Source organism: Podarcis gaigeae, assembly GCF_964106915.1.
Source record: "Podarcis gaigeae genome assembly, chromosome: 2".
NCBI lineage: Eukaryota > Metazoa > Chordata > Lepidosauria > Squamata > Lacertidae > Podarcis > Podarcis gaigeae.
Genome location: NC_139679.1, coordinates 60,073,251 through 60,094,221, shown reverse-complemented (window position 1 = coordinate 60,094,221; position 20,971 = coordinate 60,073,251). Strand labels below are relative to the sequence as shown.

At 41.3% G+C, this 20,971-nt stretch overlaps 1 protein-coding gene across 2 annotated transcripts; it reads left to right on the top strand.

Moving 5' to 3' along the window:
* Positions 1-479: 479 nt before the first annotated feature.
* CXCL14 (C-X-C motif chemokine ligand 14) lies at positions 480-17,763 on the top strand. 2 transcript variants are annotated; one of them, XM_083728674.1, is made up of 4 exons: positions 480-971; positions 2,084-2,189; positions 9,750-9,860; positions 16,586-17,763. In XM_083728674.1, the coding sequence occupies exons 1-4, from the start codon at positions 908-910 to the stop codon at positions 16,599-16,601; spliced, it is 297 nt and encodes a 98-aa protein (XP_083584800.1). In that variant the 5' UTR covers positions 480-907; the 3' UTR covers positions 16,602-17,763. The 2 variants fall into 2 exon arrangements, with proteins under 2 accessions (XP_083584800.1, XP_083584799.1); XM_083728673.1 differs by having other exon boundaries at positions 640-971; positions 16,583-17,763.
* Positions 17,764-20,971: the final 3,208 nt, after the last annotated feature.

The following is a 20,971-nucleotide window of genomic DNA, read 5'->3' as shown; positions in this document are numbered from 1 at the left end:
CAAAACACAGCTGATGTGTGATGAATCTTCCATGTCACCCAAAGGATTGAAGCTATTGCAAAATGAAGGATAGTCTTTGTGTTCTACGATTAAGGATGAAATCCTATAGAAGCAATTCTTCAAAACGTTCAGATCTGTCAAAAGCCACCTGTCATGCAACATCCTAGCCCCCAAGGTCACTGGGCTACCTTACTTATTGCATATCAATGACCTGCTCCCAGCTCAGATCACAGCATTACAATGTATGGCGGTGATCTAACAAATTCTTATCTTGAAGTTCTTGTAGCTCTTTCACTGCTTCTGCACATTTTTAAAATGTGGTTTTCTGAAGGAGGGAAAGAGACATATTCTATGGGTCCATCTAGCATCATAGAACCAACTGCAACGCCACCTTGTTAAAAAAGGGCAGCCTTGCCACCTCAAAGACCCAAAGGGGCAGAGAGTTAAAAGCCACCTCTTTCTCAATCCCCCCCCTCCTCCTCATCTTCTCCTTCTCTGCAGTGTATGTTATCCTCTAAAATACTCGGTGCCTTCAGCAGAATCAGTTATTTTCGTTCCCTGTAAGTCCCTCCCCCTTTTTTGGGGTTGCGAAATTGCTGAAAGTAATTTAGTCTCTCTGCATATTAATGAGTTTGAGGAAAGGGCAGCGGGAGCTGTTTTAAAAGAGGAGGGAAGCGGCAGAGCGCAGACAGACAGCAGCTGAAACCGACAGGGCTGCAATAGCAGCAGCAGCAGCAACCAGGAGAGAGCAGATCATAGGCATTCATTCACATTGCAATCTATAGTGTGGCAACACCAAGTCTCAGTCTGACCAGTGCGTCTGATCAAAGAGGCAAAGGAAAGACAGCAGTTTATCCAAGTGAAATCTAAGAGAGCATACCTTTAGGCTCCTCCAGGTCTTCTTATCATGAAGCTCTTGACAGCAGTTTTCCTCTTACTGTTCATTGTAATCTGCTTTACCAGCGTGGAAGGTAAGTTACAGGTTATTCACTTACCATGCATTTCAGCACCTTTTCTCTCTCCCTCATTCCCTCCCTCCCTCTCTTTTTCTCTTTCTCTCATGCACACACATTTCACTTTTACCGCTTGTTGAAATAGTTTTGAAATGTACTTAGAAGCAACTGACACCTGAACTAAAAAATAAAATAAAATCCCAGAGCAAATATATTTTAAGCTATAGATTTGTATAGCAAGAACACCAGAAAAGCAGAAACCCCAGCTTCTTCCCAAAGTTAGCTGAGCTGAGCTGCGTATCACAGGAAATATTCCCTTTGCATTTAATCTGGTGTGGACTCCTTTGGAATGGTGAATTCACACACATTAATGCACACTGGGGAAAGTAACTAGAACTTTGACCGGTACAGTTTCAGCCAAACTCTGCAGCCCATTAAGTACTGGTCCCATGCTCTTGGGAATGGTTTTGAATTGGCCACCCTTTAATTTGAAGGGCTGATTTTTGCCCAGCTCAGATGCTGCTTTGACAATTTGTATATCAAATAATTCCAAAAGAATTCAGAAGTCTTTATATTCCTTTTCCAATTTTTTTTAAAAAGAAGCAATCAGTAGCAAAAGTTATATTTAACCATCACCTGAATAGTGTGGCTTGACTGTTTATTTATCTTAATGTGCATATTTTTTACAAAGTTTGATCACAGCAGGTGCACTTTTAAAAGACAGGACCGCCACATGGCTTCAAATACAAAAGATTGCAGACCTGTGCACACTTACCGTACTTGTGAATTAGTCCTAGTCAACTTATTAGCTCTTACTTACATAAATTGGTTGGGGAGTCTACTAACTTCAGGGGAATTCACTTAACCATATACAATGGTTGCAATCTTAAGATCTTGCTCAGTGAAAAACTTTTGTTTTTTGCAATATGTTGCTTAGGATTACAACTAGCCTAGATAAAAAATACAGTTATGTGCTCTTTCATATTAAACTGTAGAAAAGATGAACTTTTTCTATACTGTATATGTTTAAATAGCTCGTGAATTAAAGAGAGTTTGGGAGCAGTGATAAGGACATGTATAATATGAAATGAATTTTATACACACAAATGGGTAAATACTTTTTCTTCTAGGATCAAAATGCAGATGCGCAAGAAAGGGCCCCAAGATAAGATTCAGTGATATACAAAAGCTGGAAGAGAAGCCAAAGTATCCATATTGCAAGGAAAGAATGATCATGTAAGTCACACCTTTTTTTTTTTTTTAAGGGCACTATCAAAATAAATATGTTTGTATCAATCAGATTGTTTTTCTGCCTTTTTAATGTTTTAAAGAGGGAGAAAATGCCTATGACAGTATGGTAACATGTTAAACCCAGCACAATTGGTAACTGTTATGAAAATGTTCCATCTGTCTCTGATATAGTAAATCTGCTTAATTGTAAATTGCTAGAAAAGAAGACAAGGCTTATGAGGGTAATATTAAAATGCCCATAAATGTAATGAGCAACATTAGGTGCCTTATCTATCTATCATCTATCTATCTATCATCTATCTATCTATATCTATCTATCATCTATCTATCTATCTATCATCATCTATCTATCTATATCTATCTATCATCTATCTATCTATCTATCTATCTATCTATCTATCATCTATCATCTATCTATCTATCTATCTATCTATCTATCTATCTATCTATCATCTATCATCTATCTATCTATCATCTATCTATCATCTATCTATCTATCATCTATCTTTATTTCATTGAGCTTCCAAATATCTGCTATAGAAGGCTGCAATATTGCACAAGTGCTTGACAGTATAATCCTATACATTACTCGGAAGTAAGCCCCACTGAGGTCAATGGGACTTACTTTCAGATAAGTTAATATAGGATTGCAACCTTCATCCCATTCTCTCCAGTGGGCTTAAAGCAATTGAGTTCAGGATTGCACCATAAGGTTGCCATAAATCCCATCACACTCGGTGGAATTGAACTTCCACATAAATATTGGCTTGTACATGTGGAACACCTCTTCATTGCGTGGAGTAACCAGTGTCAATAAATCAAAGTGCTCAGCCTCAAATATAAACATTACCTCTCTATCTTCGGGGACCTGTTTCAACTTGCACAACTTTGAATGAGATCATTTCTGCTTAGGCATTTCTTGTGAGGCGTGCCAAATTAAAAGTCTGAAACTTTTTGTTTATTTGTTTTCACACTGCCATGTCATTTGTCGGAATGGGGCCAGGCCAACATTATGAAATAAAACAATTAGAATTCCTCCTTGGGATGCTGCCTTTGGAACTAGTTACATAACAAGTGGTAACCAACTTGTTCCCTACTTAGAAAGAGAGAGAGAGAGAGAGAGAAGGCAGTGTTGCATCACAACTGGGTCTTGTTTGCGTCAGCTGCTGCTAGAAACACAACCCAACCCTCCTTATGCACAACAGCCCTCTCAGTCATAGCAAGGTTGCCAGAAAGAAGCTCAGTCGCTTCCAAATGGTAAATCTAATGTGGGGGGCATGGGAGTGGGCATATGGAAAGGGGAAATGGCCATTTTCAGGACTCACAACATCTCTGTTGTTGTCTGGGACTGGCCCGCTGCACTGAAAGGTTCTGGGAACCTGCTGCAATGCCAAACAACTGGTGGCTAATTGTGGATTGGGACACACCTAGAGGTTAAGAACCAGTCAACGTGACTGGGAACAAATCCTCACTTAATGACCTGTATCTACTCACTTTACGGACAGCAGATTAAGGCCTCCAGTGTATCCATCCGATTCTGATTTTTAGCTTTGCTCCATCTGCCGCTGAATGGAATGTTCCTAGAAATGAGAAAGATTATATGGTTTTCAGTGGTTGGGAAATGGTTGGTATGAAAGAAAATGACCAGAAATAGCATCTTTGCACTCCTTGGCTTAAGGTCAATGGGTGAGTCCACAGTATAGACCACTTATTTCCACACTGGAAGCAGCTGATGCCCATTGATTTCTGTTGCAGTGACAGAAATGCTCAGGTGTTCAAGAAAATGGAAAACACTTGTCAGATAGGCGGACAGTTGTTGTGTGAACCATGTGCTAAAAGCAAACCATACTACACTTGGATGAGCTGGTTTGAAATTGAACCCCTGGCAACCTATGTTTTGATTACAGTGGTTCTCATAAAGTATTGAGAGCAAAGCATATTAGCCAGTGATCAGTAGTTTAATGCAAAGCTCTGTGGGCAAAGCAAAGTCTTCTATTTTATAGTAACTTTATAAAAGCCTCCAAACATGTCTATACATCATGATCTGCTTTTCTAGTGGGAAGCACAAATAGTTTTTCTTCGGATCAAACTAAGCCTACCAAGCAAATTGCCAAAACTCATCTGATTTTTTTTTCACAGGGCAGAGTTATACATTTCATGGTGTTCTATGATTCTTTTTTTGGATGTTGGACTTTATAGAACTTTCCTTTTATTCCATTCTCCACTGACCCCTCTCCCCACAGCTACTTTTACTCATGTTGGGTAAAGATACAGGCATCTTTTAAGCCTAAAAGAGGTGTGTGCTTGTAACTATGTTGTATTCCCTGATTACATTGGAAATATTTTGAATGGGGCAAAGCTTTCTTACAATTATGCTGATTAGCACATTCCCAGTAGAAACCTGTTTCTCCATCAAAGCACATTTGACTACACTTCCCTTAATGATCAAGGCTTCTTCTGCCTGATTCCAGATTATCCCCACTCTCATTGCAGCCCCATAAGACACAGCCTACACTGTTCGGATGCAGAGGCTTTTCGGGGGGTACAGAGAAAGGGGGTGAAGGGTAGAGAAAGGTAGATTGTGTGAGGATCCTATGGCTTGCATGATTGGATGCAACTCATAATGCCCAAGACACTGATTTGACACCCATGTTGATATTTCTAAATAATAATAATTTCCACTTTCATAATCCCAAAATACATTATATGGGACAGACTTCTTAAATGCTGTTTCAGTGACTAGATACACATTTCTGCTAAATCTCTTTATAAGAAATAAATGAGTTAATCCATATACTGACATTCCTGCATTGGAATGAACTGAACAACTATACTCATATAGTTTAGGAAGAAGGTCCCCACCGCCACCACCCATATTCTAGTTATTTGAAACTGCCTGGCTTGTGTTTTTGGCATTGCTCTTCTCTTCAAATGTACTGTCCTCAGCACGCCTGGCTGCTAACAGAGATCAGCAGGCACCCCTTCTTCCATTTTGCCCATTCATTTTAACAGGTCGGCTCTGCCTTGCATTTTGCCCAGCTTATTGTTGATAATTCTAAAATAAATTTTAGGAATTGGCACATGCACAGTTTTCATAGTTTAAAGTCTGTAACTCCCCCTTTTTGTGTATTTGTACAATAACATAAAGATTCATTTTTTTGCTCTTTTTTAAATAAATGCACATATGTGTGCTTCTGCAGATTGCTAACCAGTAAGGCGGGAGGGGAAGTGGGGAGACAGAACCTGGAAAAAGAGTAAAACCGTACGTGTGCAGAATCCTAAACGGAATCCAGAAATCAAAAACAGAAAGATGGAAGGTTGCTATTGTATCAGTACTGCTCTGCACACAATTTCAGATAATTCAGAATCCGGGGGGAACTCCAATAGAAAAATTTCCTATGCATGCCTAACTCACAAGAAAAGGTTTTATCTCCGTGAACTTTCTCTCCACTGCAATCTGGAGTCCGGCACTTTTCTCCATGACTCCCTGGCTCAATCTAGCCTAGTTTAACAGGTTTGCCGTAATGCACTAAGATTCTGCAAGAGCTGAACTCAGGTGGATTCAGAGTTTCAGGATTCAACAGCAAACCCTTGTTTCTTTAAAATCGTATGAGGCACATTTTCTGCCAAATGCACAATTAAAAATATTAAAATCCAGGAAGCATCACAAAAGCACAATTATAACACAAAATCCCACCAGTACATCAATCATGCAATCAACATTCAGCCTGGATAAATAGTATCATTGCTGCAGCAGCAGAGTTAGTAAAAGAAGCAGTCAAGAAATGTCTTCTGAACAAACAAATATATTTGCATAAGGGGGGAAAGAAGTCAGTGAGACAACCAGGTGGTTTTACCTAGGAAGAATATTCCAGAAGTACATAAAAAGCGAGTATGTTCATTTTTTGTTCACTACTATTTCCCCCTAGGATTTGGTAATCAGGGTATACTGCCTCTGGAAATAGCATTCCATACATCAAGTGTTCTGTGCTCTACATAGTGTTGGACTATAATTTCCATCATCCCTGAACATGATCATAGGAACAGAATTGTAGAGTTGGAAGGGACCGCAAGGGTTATCTGGTGCACACCCTGTAATGCAGGAATATTTTGCTCAGTGTGGGTCTCACACTGACAACCCTGAGATTAAGAGTCTCTTCTGCTCTACTTGCTGAGCATGATGTTGTTGGACCATGTTGCCTGGAGCTGATGGGAGTTCAGAACCGCCTCCTGTAGATATAGAAACATAGGGTGGTGCCAATATATGCAGCTACATCACATTCAAAGTAGCAGCATAGCAGTGGTTGCAATTTAGAAGTCCATGGCCAATGAGTGTTGGAGGCTGGACAGAAGAAAACTGAATTTCTGAGCTTCCTTCGTCTCATGCATAGTCCTAGGAGGGCAACAAACCCAAGAGCATGTGATGGAGACTCAGGTGGTCCTCGGATGGTGAGAGAAAATTGCCTTCAGAAACTCCCAGGAAGAACTGGCAAGTTCAGGACAGTAATTCATTGGTATGGCTGGTATTGTAGCTTAGTGGGAAAAACTGGGCCAGAAAAAGGAGTGGCTGAGCCAGCCAAGAGGAAGGTGGGGATGCAGAATTTTCTTCCTACCTTGTGTACTGGAATAGCAGGCCAGACCGTTCACTCCATCGCCAAGGAAGAAGGCCACCCCTCCCTTTTTGCTCTCTCTTTCCTCCGTCCAAAAATATGAGCCAGAGTTTCTATGTGAACACCAGGAAATGGGTGTTCCACCCTCCCTCCATGTGGACCGATGTGCCAGTGACCTCCTTTCCTGACAGGTCCTTACAAATTAGCAAACTCCCACAAGGTGCGGAGGTAGCAGTTTCCCAGTCAGCTCGCATACACAGTTATGTCTCCATTACATCAGTAACCCAGGGCTGACAAAGAGTTCAGAAACGTGCATCAGCATAACAAAAGCAGTGCGAGGCTTTCCTGCCCAAGCCTTGGCTGCCAAGGACTGGAGTCTGGGCCTCGGAGTTTGCCTGCCTGATGGGAAAACCAAACAGCAGTATGCTCTCACAAACAAGATGCCAGCAGTAGAAGGACGCTGAAAGGCCGTCAAGGAAAAAACAATAGCAAGCTTCTCCAGGATGGGTATGGGAGAGACGTGTGCTCCAGACCTTTAGAAGCTCAGCCAGATTTGGCAGCCAAATGAAAAGGCAGAAGCCGTGAGGTACAAACATAAATGAAATGCCCATTAGAGAAACTTTACACTCTCCCTGAAAAATCATCAAGAAAACACACACAGTTAAGCCCGCTTGGGAGTGGAGCTCTAGATATGAAACAAGGTCCAGAGTGCAAAACTCTCCCTTCTCATCTTTTTCAAGAACAGCTGACGTTGTTCAATATTTCAGATACATTTTCACAGCCCTAAAAGTTTGTTCTCTCTCAGTATATCTCCTCCTCCTTTCCCTTTCTCCTTTTCTTTTAAATGTTTGAAACTGCAACGCTGCTCTGAAGGAAATTAGCGTAGAAGAGACTGAACCAGGAATGTTTTTGTGTGTTTGGTTGCACTTTGTTGCAGCACGGAGTGGGAGTTTTGACTAAATTTGCAAACTGCTGCAAGAGCCACCTCTTAAATGTTACATAAATTTAGTTGTTATTATCAGTATTGAAAGAAAGAAAGAAAGAAAGAAAGAAAGAAAGAGAGAGAGAGAGAGAGAGAGAGAGAGAGAGAGAGAAATGTGTGGCAGCCTTTCCTAACAATCTCCTCCCACATTTCTGCATGTAGAATTATTGCAGTATTTCAGAAACAAACTTTTCATGAAGAAACCGTCATGACACGATCATTTTCTTCATTTTGACTGGAATCCCATTCTTTTCAAAGAAACAACAAGAGATTTGTTAACAACTGCTAGATTTTTCTGGAGTCGTTGTGGTAATAAAAAACAACAACCCAAAAGCGATTAAAATCCTTTTAAAAAATGCATCAGACTTTACGTAGTCAGAACATTGTGTTCTGTCAGTCATTGCTTGTTTGCATGGCTTTGCCATTAAAATATTCCACATTCCATCTCAGGTAAGGAATTTTAAGGAGTACAGCTGGGAAATATATATCTAGATATATTTGAAATCCTGGAGCGGTAGATATAAAAGCTGTTGCTAATCAGGTCTGAAAATAGGAGAGTGGGATAATTATTTAGCTGACTCAGTGTAAGACTGTGTTGGAAAGCTGAACCTTTTGCAGACATAGACAAGAAAGAAAAGCTGGAACGCTGGGGACACAATACCCTGAGGTCTGAACAGACTGGAAGGAAAGTCATTATACTGCAAAGTAAAGGAAGAGAGCGAATGTCTGGCTGATGCAAGACAAATTTATTGTTGGCCAGGCAAAGACTAAACATGACATGGAAAGCTTCACAGCTTTGCCAAACCCAATGAAATTAATGGGCTGCTTGTATGGATATAGGGTGACCATGTGTCAGAGGGCAGTCCTCTGTTTTGAAGGTCTGTTTATCTGACGTTCATTTAAAAATAAGAAACCACATAAAAAGGGGGAGCAGGAGCCTTGAAGTAGTCTATAAACCTTGACAATGACCATCTGGGCAGCAGACTGAGCAGGCACACACACACATCCGCTGGGGTCTTCTGATAGCTCAGTTGGTAGAGCATGAGACTCTTAATCTCAGAGTCATGGGTGTGAGTCCCATGTTGTGCAAAAAGATTCCTCCATTGAAGAGGGTTGGACTAGATGATCCTTGTGGTCCCTTCCAACTGTACAATTCTTGGATTTTGAGATTCTTTAAATTATAGTGATTATTTGCACTCATACATACAAATTACCATGAGCAAATTTTATGGAGCTTGGGGTCCTCTTTCATGGTGATGCAAGTTCTCTTCTTAGGCCATGCATGCACAAGTGGCCACCCCAAGAGGGTGTGGCAACCCTGAGAATCTTCTGACAGCTGTGACACCAAAAAGGCTCACTAGATCCCCAGAGATCAACTTTGATTCACTTTGCTAGCCCCAGCAGCTGCTTCCAAGCAGCACATGGTTGCCTCAATCTACTCTTAGTGAAAAATAATCCATTTAGCCACCTGGAATTGTGCCATTGATGACCCATGCTTGATGGCGTCCTATTCTTGTACATTCCCCAGCCAACAAATAGTTGGTCTAGTCAGCTGCTTGCCATTCTGGCAGGAAGAAGACTGTATCCAGTCTTGCTTTTCTCCCCTCCAGCAGGTGATGGGTGCTGTCGAAGCTCAATGACACTGACAATCTGTTCGCAATGCATGGGCTTCCAAATGGACTTCAAATGAGACAGCCCTATTCAGAGTTGGAATGTCCATAAACATTCCATGACATCACATCCACCCCAACCAACTGGGATTGGAGGCATTAGTGCAGCAAACAACAATATGGCATGTATGTAACACACTGCAGGATGGGGTGGGGGAGATGGGGGACCAGTGCTATATAACATTCTCTTAGGATTAGACTGCTAGCTATCGTTCTGTTAAGAATCCATATTTGTTAACATTATTACGGCAGCTCCATCTTCACAACTTGTCTTTCCTTTCAGAGTCACAATGAAATCCCGATTCCGAGGTGGCCACCAGTACTGCTTGCATCCCAAACTCCCGAGTACCAAAAGATTACTTAAGTGGTACACAATATGGAAAGAGAAAGAGAGGTGGGTATCACTCGTGTCCAGAGCACAGGACAGCCTCCGGTCCCTATGAGCAAGAGGTATCTTGCGTTATTAAGTACATGTGTTTATTCTGGGAAAAGATGTCTCTGTCTAACTTGAACACTTGACCCATAAATCACAGTGACAAGTGTGACATCGCTGCTGGCTTTCATATCGGAAGTGTGGTATCAATGTAATTTAAAGGGAAAGCGTTGAGCTGTCAAGTTAAATCCCAGATTTCAAAAAACATCAAATATTTCAGATGACAGTTCCATTTTTATTTCGCAATTTGGACACAAGGGCTTAAGCATAAATCCAAGTCAGCTTAAGGACCAAACAACTAGATCCATCAGCCAATGTAGTAGCAGAAATCAATCCACAAATTGGAACTCCTTCTACTACTTCCTCTTCCTTTTTTGCCTCATTCCTCCAAATCCTTGGCTCTTTTGATTTTATTGTGACTATCTTTATGGCAGGTGTCATTCTCTTGAATTGTATTGTCACTGTGCAGCTGTTAAATGCATAGTATGAATATGAGTAAGTGCAGCAGCTGCAGCTATTTTTGAGCACAATTAGTTTTTGAGAAAGACAGTGTGGCATAGTGGTTAAAGAGTTTGAGAGTGGCTGGCTTAAATTGAGTTCAAATCCACATTCAGCTATGAAGCTCATTGGGCAGCCATGGCCAATCGCACACACTGAACAAAACTACATCACAGGGTTGTTGTGAACATCAAGTGGGACACACTTCATGTACTCTACAGCATTCTGAGCTGTCTGGGTGACATTCAGGAACCACGTCAGACAAACAAGGCTGGCGTGAAGGCCTTGGCAGGTACTGACTCAAATCCTGGGACAGTAATTTAGCCTGTCTGTGAAATGAAGATGTTTACTCAGAAGTAAGTGCCATCAAGTCCAATAGGACTTGCTTCCTAGAGAGCCTTGTTTTGTTTTGGGGGTTTTTTTGTCCCTTCCTCAGTCATGCTGATAGTTTCGCCTGATTGTCTGCCAGCGCTCTTGCGGTAGTACTTGGGAAGCCGGAGAGAAAATGGTTTACACTGCTAAATGTCAACTATTATGTAACCTCATTTCCTCTTGTTTACTTTTTAAAGGCTACCACAGAGGAAATAAAATACTCAAGATCTTATGTTTAAATAATGCTAAGAATCTGCCTTTGGCTTGTAAAGAGCAAGGCAAGTCAGATGTAAACCTGCCTAGACATCCAGATGCCACAAAACTGAGGATGTCTGGTGAGAAGAGGGCTGCCTGAGGCCAAGGGCTTAATTCTTAATTTCTGGATTCCTCTGGGTTGTCAGACTGATCACGTTAATTCTTTCTCTGACAGGTCACTGTATTTTACACACACACACACACACACACACACACACACACACGAAGTTGCATAGCCTGGTCTGAAATGGCAAACAGTATAACCCCCACATCAACAAAAAAGCTTGGCTGCTTTCACCCACCGTCTAAAGGGTCATGTTTGCTGTCTCATTTAAATACATAGGGATGCTGAAACAAGTCATATAACTACACAACAAACCTGTACAGAGGTACCTCGGGTTACATACGCTTCAGGTTACATATGATTCAGGTTACAGACTCCACTAACCCAGAAATAGTACCTCGGGTTAAGAACTTTGCTTCAGGATGAGAACAGAAATTGTGCTCTGGCAGCGTGGCAGCAGCATGAGGCCCCATTAGCTAAAGTGGTGCTTCAGGTTAAGAACAGTTTCAGGTTAAGAACGGACCTCCGGAACGAATTAAGTACTTAACCCAAGGTACCACTGTAAGTGTAAAGTGGAAACAATGGGTGGTATTCAGCTAGGCTTTGCTCAGAGTAAAAGGTAAAGGTAAAGGACCCCTGACAGTTAAGTCCAGTAGCAAACGACTCTGGTTGTGGCACTCATCTCGCTTTACGGGCCGAGGGAGCCGATGTTTGTCCACAGACAGTTTTTCCAGGTCATGTGGCCAGCATGACTAAGCTGCTTCTGGCGAAACCAGAGCAGTGCACGGAAATGCCGTTTACCTTCCCGCCAGAGCAGTACCTATCTATCTACTTGCACTTTGACATGCTCTCGAACTGCTAGGTTGCTCAGAGTAGATCCCCTGAAAGTAATGAGCATGATTAAGTTAAGTCTATTCCAATGGGTAAAATTTAATTGACCAATGCTTGAGGCTGATGTGAGTTGGAGTCCAATCTCATTCGCAAGAACACAGGCTCACTATTCCTGCTCTAAAACCTGCCCCCTTTCCCTTGAAGTACATTCACTGGTGGGCTGAAAAAAAGCACTTTGTTTATGATCAGGTGAATTCTTTTCATATTACTTTGCAGCTTCCAGTACTGAGCTATAGCACTGAAGATGTGCTTTGTTCTAAGTCCTGCTTGCATACAGCGATGCTAATATGGTGAATGCAGTAGATAAAGATCAGACAACAGGCCCCAATTAAATGCTAGTTAAACATTGTCCTCTGAAAAGGGTCCTTAATGATTGCTTTCACCGACTCTCCCAAAGTTTGTGAATGAAAATGTTTTAATTGCTGCTATCCTATACCCCTAACTTTTGAGTAAGCCCTATCAAACTCAATGTGGAATACTTCTGAGTAAACATACATAGGATTGTTGTGGATTGTTGTTTCTTTTAATGCTCAAGGCAATAGGAAATTAGACACCTGCAGATTTGTGACATTTCACTTTCCTGACAGGAATCAAATTATTCTCTATACATTAACCAAATGTTATAATAAAGATGCTATTAAGGGAGAATTGACCATTATTCTGGTCTAACAAGGATGTTCTTAGAGAGAACAGACTATGCCACATGACCTGTTCTGGCCAATGCGCTGCTTGGATGACTCCCACATATATAACCTCTCCACACCCCATGATTCTTTGTTTTGGGCAGAGCTCAGTGTGATGGTACACTAGTTAGATCTCTAATACTATGTAGGTCTCGGGTTTAAGATCTGCGGTAAGCAATTTATGATGGTTAAGATGCCCCATGTCGCATAAGTTCAGCTATTTTTCTTCAGACAAAAAGCAACTGAAACTGTGGTTCGTAACATGCTCAACTAGAGACCCATTTCAATAGCTGTATTTATTATGCATTATGCCACATAAGAGCCTCTGGCTCTGTTTCACTCATGCAACTGCCTACCGTTCATTTACCACTCTGCAGATAACAGCCCTTTAAGATTAGCCTTCAGATTTTGGGAAAGTTCAGTTATGCTCACAGGAATATAACATGTCACCCTCTGTATTGCCTTATTATACCGGCAAATTCCAGATTGATGCTGTAATTTCTGGCGTTACGTTGGCACAGTGGCTACAATGCCTCTGGGTGAGCACTGGTGCAGCAAATCTTTGAATCTTAAGTAACTAAAGCAACATTAGCGTTCCGCAAAAATCTTTGTTACACGTCTAACCCTGAGCTCACCCAAGAAGCTCATGGTGAAAGAACAAAGTAAACTTCTCTTTCCTAGGTTAAAAAGCCAGAACATTGATCATGGAAGCACCTTTGCTTCTCCCTATAGCTTGGATGAATAGAGGCTTATATAAATAGCGATTTCCTTCAGCATCAGGGTTCATTGAACTTCAGCGCACCTGCCCTGGGGTGAAACAGCAGAAGCAGATGAACTATTAAGAACAAAGAGCCTGATTGCATGCGAACCTCCCTTGTAATACAAGCTTAAGGGACAGACAAAACACTGAACATGCGAGCCACGGAATCCAATCCCACTGCCATAGAGGTCAGTGGGGATTTTGCCAGGAGAAGCTGGACACAGCTCACAGATTAATTTTTTAATTAGGTATTAGAGGCTTTAAAAAGATAAATGCAATGAAAGCCTGCACGTCTCCTTCCCAGAAATAAGGCCAATCCCAAGTATGGCGTGCTGCTTCATAGCTTGTTTGTATAACTGCAGCAACTGGATTGCCTCCCCACAACCATTTTAAAAAGAAGTTTTATGTTGTTCATTTTTGAGACTGCAACCCTATATGCACTTACCTAGAAGTAAACTCTATTGAACAGAGTGGGACTTGCACAGGATTCCTCTGGCAAATATTCACATTGTAGTTTCAAAAATCATTCCACAACCTTTTCAGCAAAAAAAGTGGCTGAATATGCACTCTGACATCTTTCCAGTTTGCTCTTATGGGATGGCAAAAAAGACGGAAATCCACATTTGTTGAATATTCTGTCTTGCCTGCACCAGTTTAAATTCAGAAGCTCTGCCTGACTGAAGGCAAAACTACAGTTGGGATTTCAGATCCTTAGCTTTATGTGGTGTTGAGTGGTGCATCAAAGTGTCTGAGAGATTGCAATGAGAGTCAGGAAGTTCATGGTTTGCATTTTGCTCCTGCCATGAACTCACTAGGGAGCCTTAAGTAAATCACCATCGCTCACTCCACTGCCAATATGGGGACAATAATACTTGCACAGTTGTAAAATTGATTGATATATTGGAATGGAAGCTCTATGACTCTCAAACATGCTAAAGAAACACAGGAAGCTGCCTTATAACAAGGAGGACCATTGGTCCATCCAGATTAACATTGTCTACTCTCACTTGGCAGCAGCTGTCCAGGATTTCAGAATGCAAGGGAAGTATCAAAACAATGCAGGAAGCAATATATTAAAGAAATATAATGTACTTAAGAAAGATAGTGGATACCACTTATATGCACAGTTTCTATTTCTGACCTTGGGCAAACAGGCCGATTGTGGCAATCTCTGCTTCTACAGTGGAACCTCGGTTTTCAAACGTAATCTATTCCAGAAGACCTTTCAACTTCTGACGTTCGAAAACTGAAGCATGCATTTCCGGAAGCATTTACATCCCGAAAACTCAATACCGAAGCTATGTGGCATGTTTGGCTTCTGAAAAGCATTCGAAAACCGAAGCAGTTACTTCCAGGTTTTCGGTGTTCGAAAGCCGAAATTTTTGATTTCCGAGACGCTCAAAAACCAAGGTACCACTGTATTTCCATTTCCAATGGAATTCTCCATCATCCCTAGGTGAGTCACATCCTTTGCGCCACCCACTTTTGCCTCCGATCCTGCCTCCCAGCCACTATTGTCATGTGGTCCCCAAAAGGCTGTCCTCAATGCAAAGTGGCTGTTGAGCTAGTAAACGTTTTTCCCCTGTCCCAATTTACAGGGATGAAGATGTGTCCCCCTAATGATTTCTCTGAAATGAATCAGTCAGGAAAGAGTCCAACACTCCTTACTCAATTCTCCATAGTTATATAACAACAAACTACAAAGAAGTCCTAGGTATAAAAAATAAACTCCGGTGTATACTACGTATAGAGTTATGCTATTATCAACTGCCTTTTTACAACACTTCTGTGTCTAGCACACTATCCAACAACCCAGCTAAGATCTACAGAATAACAGACTCACAGTTTCCTTATTTCTTGGCATTCACAGCCTCTCCTGTCACATAACCTCTCTTACGGTGCTGGTGGAGCTTGAAAGTTACAGCAATTTGATATAAACAATGCAGGCCCCTGTGCCCAGTCAACTGTTGCTGTTGTACTTGTACACTTCTTCCATGGTAATTGACTCTTAAACTCTTGTTTAAGATTCACAGGGAAGTGCCCTGAAGATATGTGATAAGGTAACTTACAAAGCAGCTGGTGATTCAACTCTCCACCCACGGAATCTAACCATTTCGTATTTGAGTAGCAGAGCAGCTAGAATGAAGCAGGAAGAGTCCGGGAAAAGCTTGACGGCGAGGTTGAAAGGCTCACTCTTGCCTTGGAGATTTAAAGCAGCATCTTATCACTTTAAACAGTCATGGCTTTCCCCCAAAGTATCCTGGGGAGTGTAATTAATACATTAATTAATTACACTGAGAGTTAATTAATTGCACTGAGAATGGTTAGGAGACCCCTTGGTCCTTTCATAGAGTCCTTTCATAGAGTTAAATCAAGTTCTCTTCCCAGGGAACGCTGGGAATTGTTGTCCTGGGAAGAAAATTAGGATCTGCTAAGGCCACTCAGCATCAAGGCTGTCTTAAGCATATGCGGTGCCAGGGTGCAAAGATCCGCCCGGCGCCCCCCCCCCCGGTGCCCAATTCCAGGCACGCAGGAGGGTGGAGCCAGCCAGCTGCCTCAGCGTCTCGCTGGCTCGGTCGCCCCCGAACTCGTGGTGCAGAGCCACCAGCAGAAGAGCCCACCGCAGTGCTCCGACCGATGGGCGGGCTCTTCCCCAGACTTAACTCTCAGGCCCCGGACTCTCGGCCTGGCACCCCTGAAAGTCCAGCGCCCAGGTGCCCCAGACCTCTAGTGCCTATGGGTAAGATGGCCCTGCTATGCATCCTTAACAAACTACACTTCCCACAATTCTTTGGGGGAAACTGTGATTGCTTAAAGTGATATGATACTCGGGGCCACCCCAGGACATTTTGGCACCTGAGGCAGCTCCCTTAGGGGTTTCCTTTAAGACATAGCAGGAAAGATCGGCATTTTAAATAGGCACCTACCTGGGTGAGCCTTTCACTTGCCTTGAGGATGTTGACAGGTATTTTAAGACTATGGAGGGCATGACATAAAGGCAACCAGCCTTTTGTAGCAGTTATTGGCTTTGGGATGCTGGCAGGTATTGTGCTTTGGCATTTAGTTTCCTGGGTGGCTCCGAGGTTGCTTGTTTTGTTGTTTAAATCCAGCCAGCTGAAAAGCAAGTTCTGCTTCTGTTATTTTGGTTCTTTTGTTTCAGCAGAGTTTATGAAGAGTAAGAAGGCAGAAAGCTAGCAGAAGAAATGGGATTCTGTGGCAGACATGAGGGAAAGATGGACAATGGAGGGAGATGACTTCTCGCAAGACAAGACACAAAATCTATATTGTTATAAAGCACTTTTTACCAAGGATCACTTTTTACATTTTATAGCTGTAAAAAATAAAAAACAAAAGCTGCCAGATTTCATAAGGGTCTTTTACACACTAGATTTCATATAAGCCCTCTTTGTAGAGAGAAATCTCATGAGACGTAATCTTCATTTACAAATTGGTGTCATTTGTTTTTGTTTTTTAAAACCTTCATTCAATAGCTGTTCATACATCACCGTTACTGGAAACTGGGCTTTATAAGCTCATTCAGCGAATCATTAATTTGTTTTGTTGTTGTTGCTGTTGTTGTTTTTAAAAAAGGTGTTCCAAAATAATGTCTCTTCTTTGGCATTTGGGAAATGTTCTATGCCATTGTAAAGAGTTCAAGTTGTAGAAGATTTCCATTTCTGTAGAACAAAGGAAAAGCTGAGGTAAAATTTTCTATGTAGGATGCCTGATACATTCTGCAGTACAATTTCAGAAATAAGGTTTTTCAGTGATTTTGAACTGGATATAAGCTGTTCACCTGTTAATCCTTGCAGAGGGTGTAATATGTAATATGCTACCCCTTTCTTTTTGTTATTTTGTATGGGAAAAATATTTCTAAAGCAGTTTAATACGAACAAAGCACATTTTTCCCCACCTGCGGTTCTTATTATTAAAAGGCTTGAGATATTTTAAGCTTCAGGTATATTGTGTATGGTTCCATCGATTTGTAGTCTGAAACTCTTTTAAAAATGTACCTTTTATGAGAGGTGGTAAATCTCTGATAGGGGAGTGGATATATCTGTTTTAGTCACAAAGCAACATCTTTATTTTGAATGTAATACTTTCAATGGTAAGCAGTGCATTCCTCTTTTTAAAAAAATTATAAATAACAAAACTACCTTTTCAATTGTAAATATACTGCAGGAGATTTTCCTCTATTATCTTGCCGTATAATGTATTGTACTGCTAAATTATCATATGCTATTTAAATGTTTGAAATATTTAGGAAGTTGCATGCAGATTTCATATTTCTTTCTATGACAAATGGAAACATAAAGAATAAAAAAAACATTTTAAATGGTTGATGCCATGGTTTTTATTTTTTGCTTGATTAGAAGTGTGAAATCCTGCTGCAGGCTAATGATCTCTGCATTGGTCTTTTAACATTTAACATGTTCGTCAACCCCAACTCACCCTTCAAAGAAGACAGTGTAACAATTCTTGTAATCCCCACTCCACACCATGCTGTGCTGAGCAGTTATGCTACTGCCATCCCCCCATTGCCCTTTACCCTTTACGGACCCGGGTAAAATTCCTTTTGGTTTCCATTTTAATGCAAAACCACCTAATGCACCCTCCCTGAGCCAATATACTGGGGACCAAAATGCCAGTCTCCATCAATATTTCCACTTCTCTGATTAAAATAAGAACCAGTTTTTAGAAATGGGTTAATTAGTGGCAGGGCAGCCCAAGGCATTTGGCACCTGAGATGACCCACAAAATGGCACTCTCCCAGAGAATAAGGAGTGACAATCTACATCAGGAACAAGGATGGAAGGAGACAAGCAGCACCTCCTATTCGCCAAGAGGTCACTGTAGAGATGTCATTAGGGGGGTTGCTGAGATGTCAGATGCAGCTGTTGCTGCCACTACCTCCACAACAGCAGATGATGCATTCCCTGGGGACCAGATCTGCTGCCCCTGTGGACTCCGCTGCCTGAGGCAGTTGCTTCACCTCGCCTCTTGGGTGGGCCGGCCCTGTATGGCTTCACAAAAGTGTGCGCATTTGCGAAAGCAATATGCAAAAACACAATATACTGCAGGAAGCAGCTGGCAAAATTGTGTACAAAATTGTGTGTATTAGGTGAATTGCGCTTGAAAAGCCAAACACATTTTTACATTGTACCTGAAGAAGTGTGCATGCACACGAAAGCTTATACCAAGAACAAACTTACCGTAGTTGGTCTCTAAGGTGCTACTGGACAATTTTTTTATTTTTATATATATTTCGACATTTTTACATACATTTAAATGATGATGATGTCATGGGCTGCAGAAATGACACAAACTGAATTTAAGATTGGAAAAATGAGAAGCTTAAATTGACAAGATTCTTCCATCACTCTTTACCTATTCTTAAGCAAGAGCTTATGCTTCTTAGTGGGTTTGACCATCCGTCACTCTAAGGCTATGCATAGTGAAGAAAGTTTGATGTCAGCAGCTTTAATGAGATTCAAGGGGTAAAGATGCATAAAAAAAGAATGAGTTCAAGTTATACAGGTACATACCTTTAGTAAAAGTAGGGAAGGCATCCAGCTTTGTCCTAACCTAGCCCTCCTCAACCTTATGCTCTCCACCACTTTTGACAATTGGCTATGCTGGCGGGCTGCCTAATGCAACCCATCTTACCTAAATCCAGGTTTTTGAACTTTCTGCTCAGCTTTTCCCAGGTTCAGAAAGCCAGGAGGGCAGTGATGTCTCACCTTGACAGTTGATCCAAAACGTTCTGAGGCTGATGAGACTGGGGTTGTTCCATACCGCTGTTTGAACCTAGTCAATTCCCCTCCCTCAGTTCTTCCCGCTGTCAGTTCTCTTAATTGTCCTTATTCCCTCTCCCTCTCTCTCTGCCTTTAATTTTAGCATTACATATCATCTGGGCTGCATCCATTCTGCAATTATACTGTATCAGTTTCTGTTTTAATAAGTGTGTCAGAGTAACTCATGCAGCTGTGCTAAAAGCACACTACAGGACCGGGGGGAGAAAGAACATTTCCTTGCCTTTGGTCAACTTTAAGTATTACATGGAATTAGTAATGGGATACAGAACCTGTCACCACTTACATGTCACTTGTTCTTATATGGTCTAGGGCAGAAGTGGCCAACATTTTATTAATAAATGTCTCGTGATCTACATGAAGGCTCTGTGTTTTGCTCTTGCGAACCAGGTGTCCACCATGCCTCAACATACTGGGAAGCCACTGGGACCCAGTGGTGAGGTGTATGTAGCACTAGGAATTCATTAAGCAGCATTGTACGAACAATCTTCATTGAACTTATTAACTTTCCATGGTCCATTGGTGTTAAACCGATGGGCTGTACCAAAATACTGGATAGGAATCTACAGAAGAATTTTTCCCCCTACTTAAATTACCGGTAATGCATGAAACAAAATTGGCATTGGCTAGTCAATTTCCTAGCAATCTCAGAACTGAATGTATTTTTGTTCCAACAGATGTTCCCAGCTGGATGAATGGATCTTTACCATGAGTGTCTGCTTCTTTAGGGTTTCAGTGTTATTTTAAAACCTATAATCATAGAATCGGAAAGGACCACAAGGGTAATCTACTCCCAAACACGGCAATATAGGAATCTTTTTATCCAACATGGATCTCAAACCCTGACATTAAGAGCCTCATGCTCTCCCACCTGAGCTATCTCACTCCATCCACTGATGTTTGGGTGTTTTTAATCATCTTACATGAAAATTGCCTTGAGACACTTGTATAGAATGAGATTAATAAATCAATTATAATGATAAAAATGAAAATGAAGAAGAATCAGTGTATAAAAAGAACAATGGCTATCTTCCTACTACAGCTAGCAATTTTAGTTCACAATCAGGCATCTATGGGAAGTGGGGTACAAAAAGATTCTAAACTGCTCTGGGCCATATCAATCCATATTATTTAGAAGTCAGGTAAGAGCAAATTTGAACAATCTTTAACTAGGTTATTTTAAATGAGGGAAAAAAGTGAGACCCTTTGAAAGAGGGAAACTGCTAGAAACATCCCTTTAAAAGGGTAAAAGCAAAATCCCTCCCCCACTCCACCAGAAGTCACCCCCAGCTGAAAATGTAGCTCCAGACTAGTTTTAGCATGTTTTAAAACTTTGGTTACTTTAAGAGGCAGTGTGGTATGGATATGTCAACTGCCTTCATTTCTTTTTTACTTAGAATTCCAAAAATAAAAATCCAATATAAATATTATTACATAATCAAAAGAATCCAGACATAACAAAGCCCACAATAGTAACTGTAATTACTACTACCTGAGGAAAGAAAAATCTCTATGTAGAGCTGAAAACCACAGTCATTTAAGTCAAGACGTACTTGAGTAACAGCTACAGATAGGTAGCCGTGTGGGTCTGCCATAGTCAAAACAAAAAAAATTCCTTCCAGTAGCACCTTAAAGAGCAACTAAGTTAGTTCTTGGTATGAGCTTTCATGTGCATGCACACTTCTTCAGATATCTGAAGAAGTGTGCATGCACACGAAAGCTCATACCAAGAACTA

What these genes read in the sequence shown, in the direction of transcription:
- CXCL14 (XM_083728673.1), top strand. Translation starts at nt 908, where the DNA reads ATGAAGCTCTTGACAGCAGTTTTCCTCTTACTGTTCATTGTAATCTGC. An exon ending in CTGCTTTACCAGCGTGGAAG is followed by an intron (nt 972 to 2,083) that starts GTAAGTTACAGG and finishes TTTTTCTTCTAG; the next exon opens with GATCAAAATGCAGATGCGCA. An exon ending in TGCAAGGAAAGAATGATCAT is followed by an intron (nt 2,190 to 9,749) that starts GTAAGTCACACC and finishes CTTTCCTTTCAG; the next exon opens with AGTCACAATGAAATCCCGAT.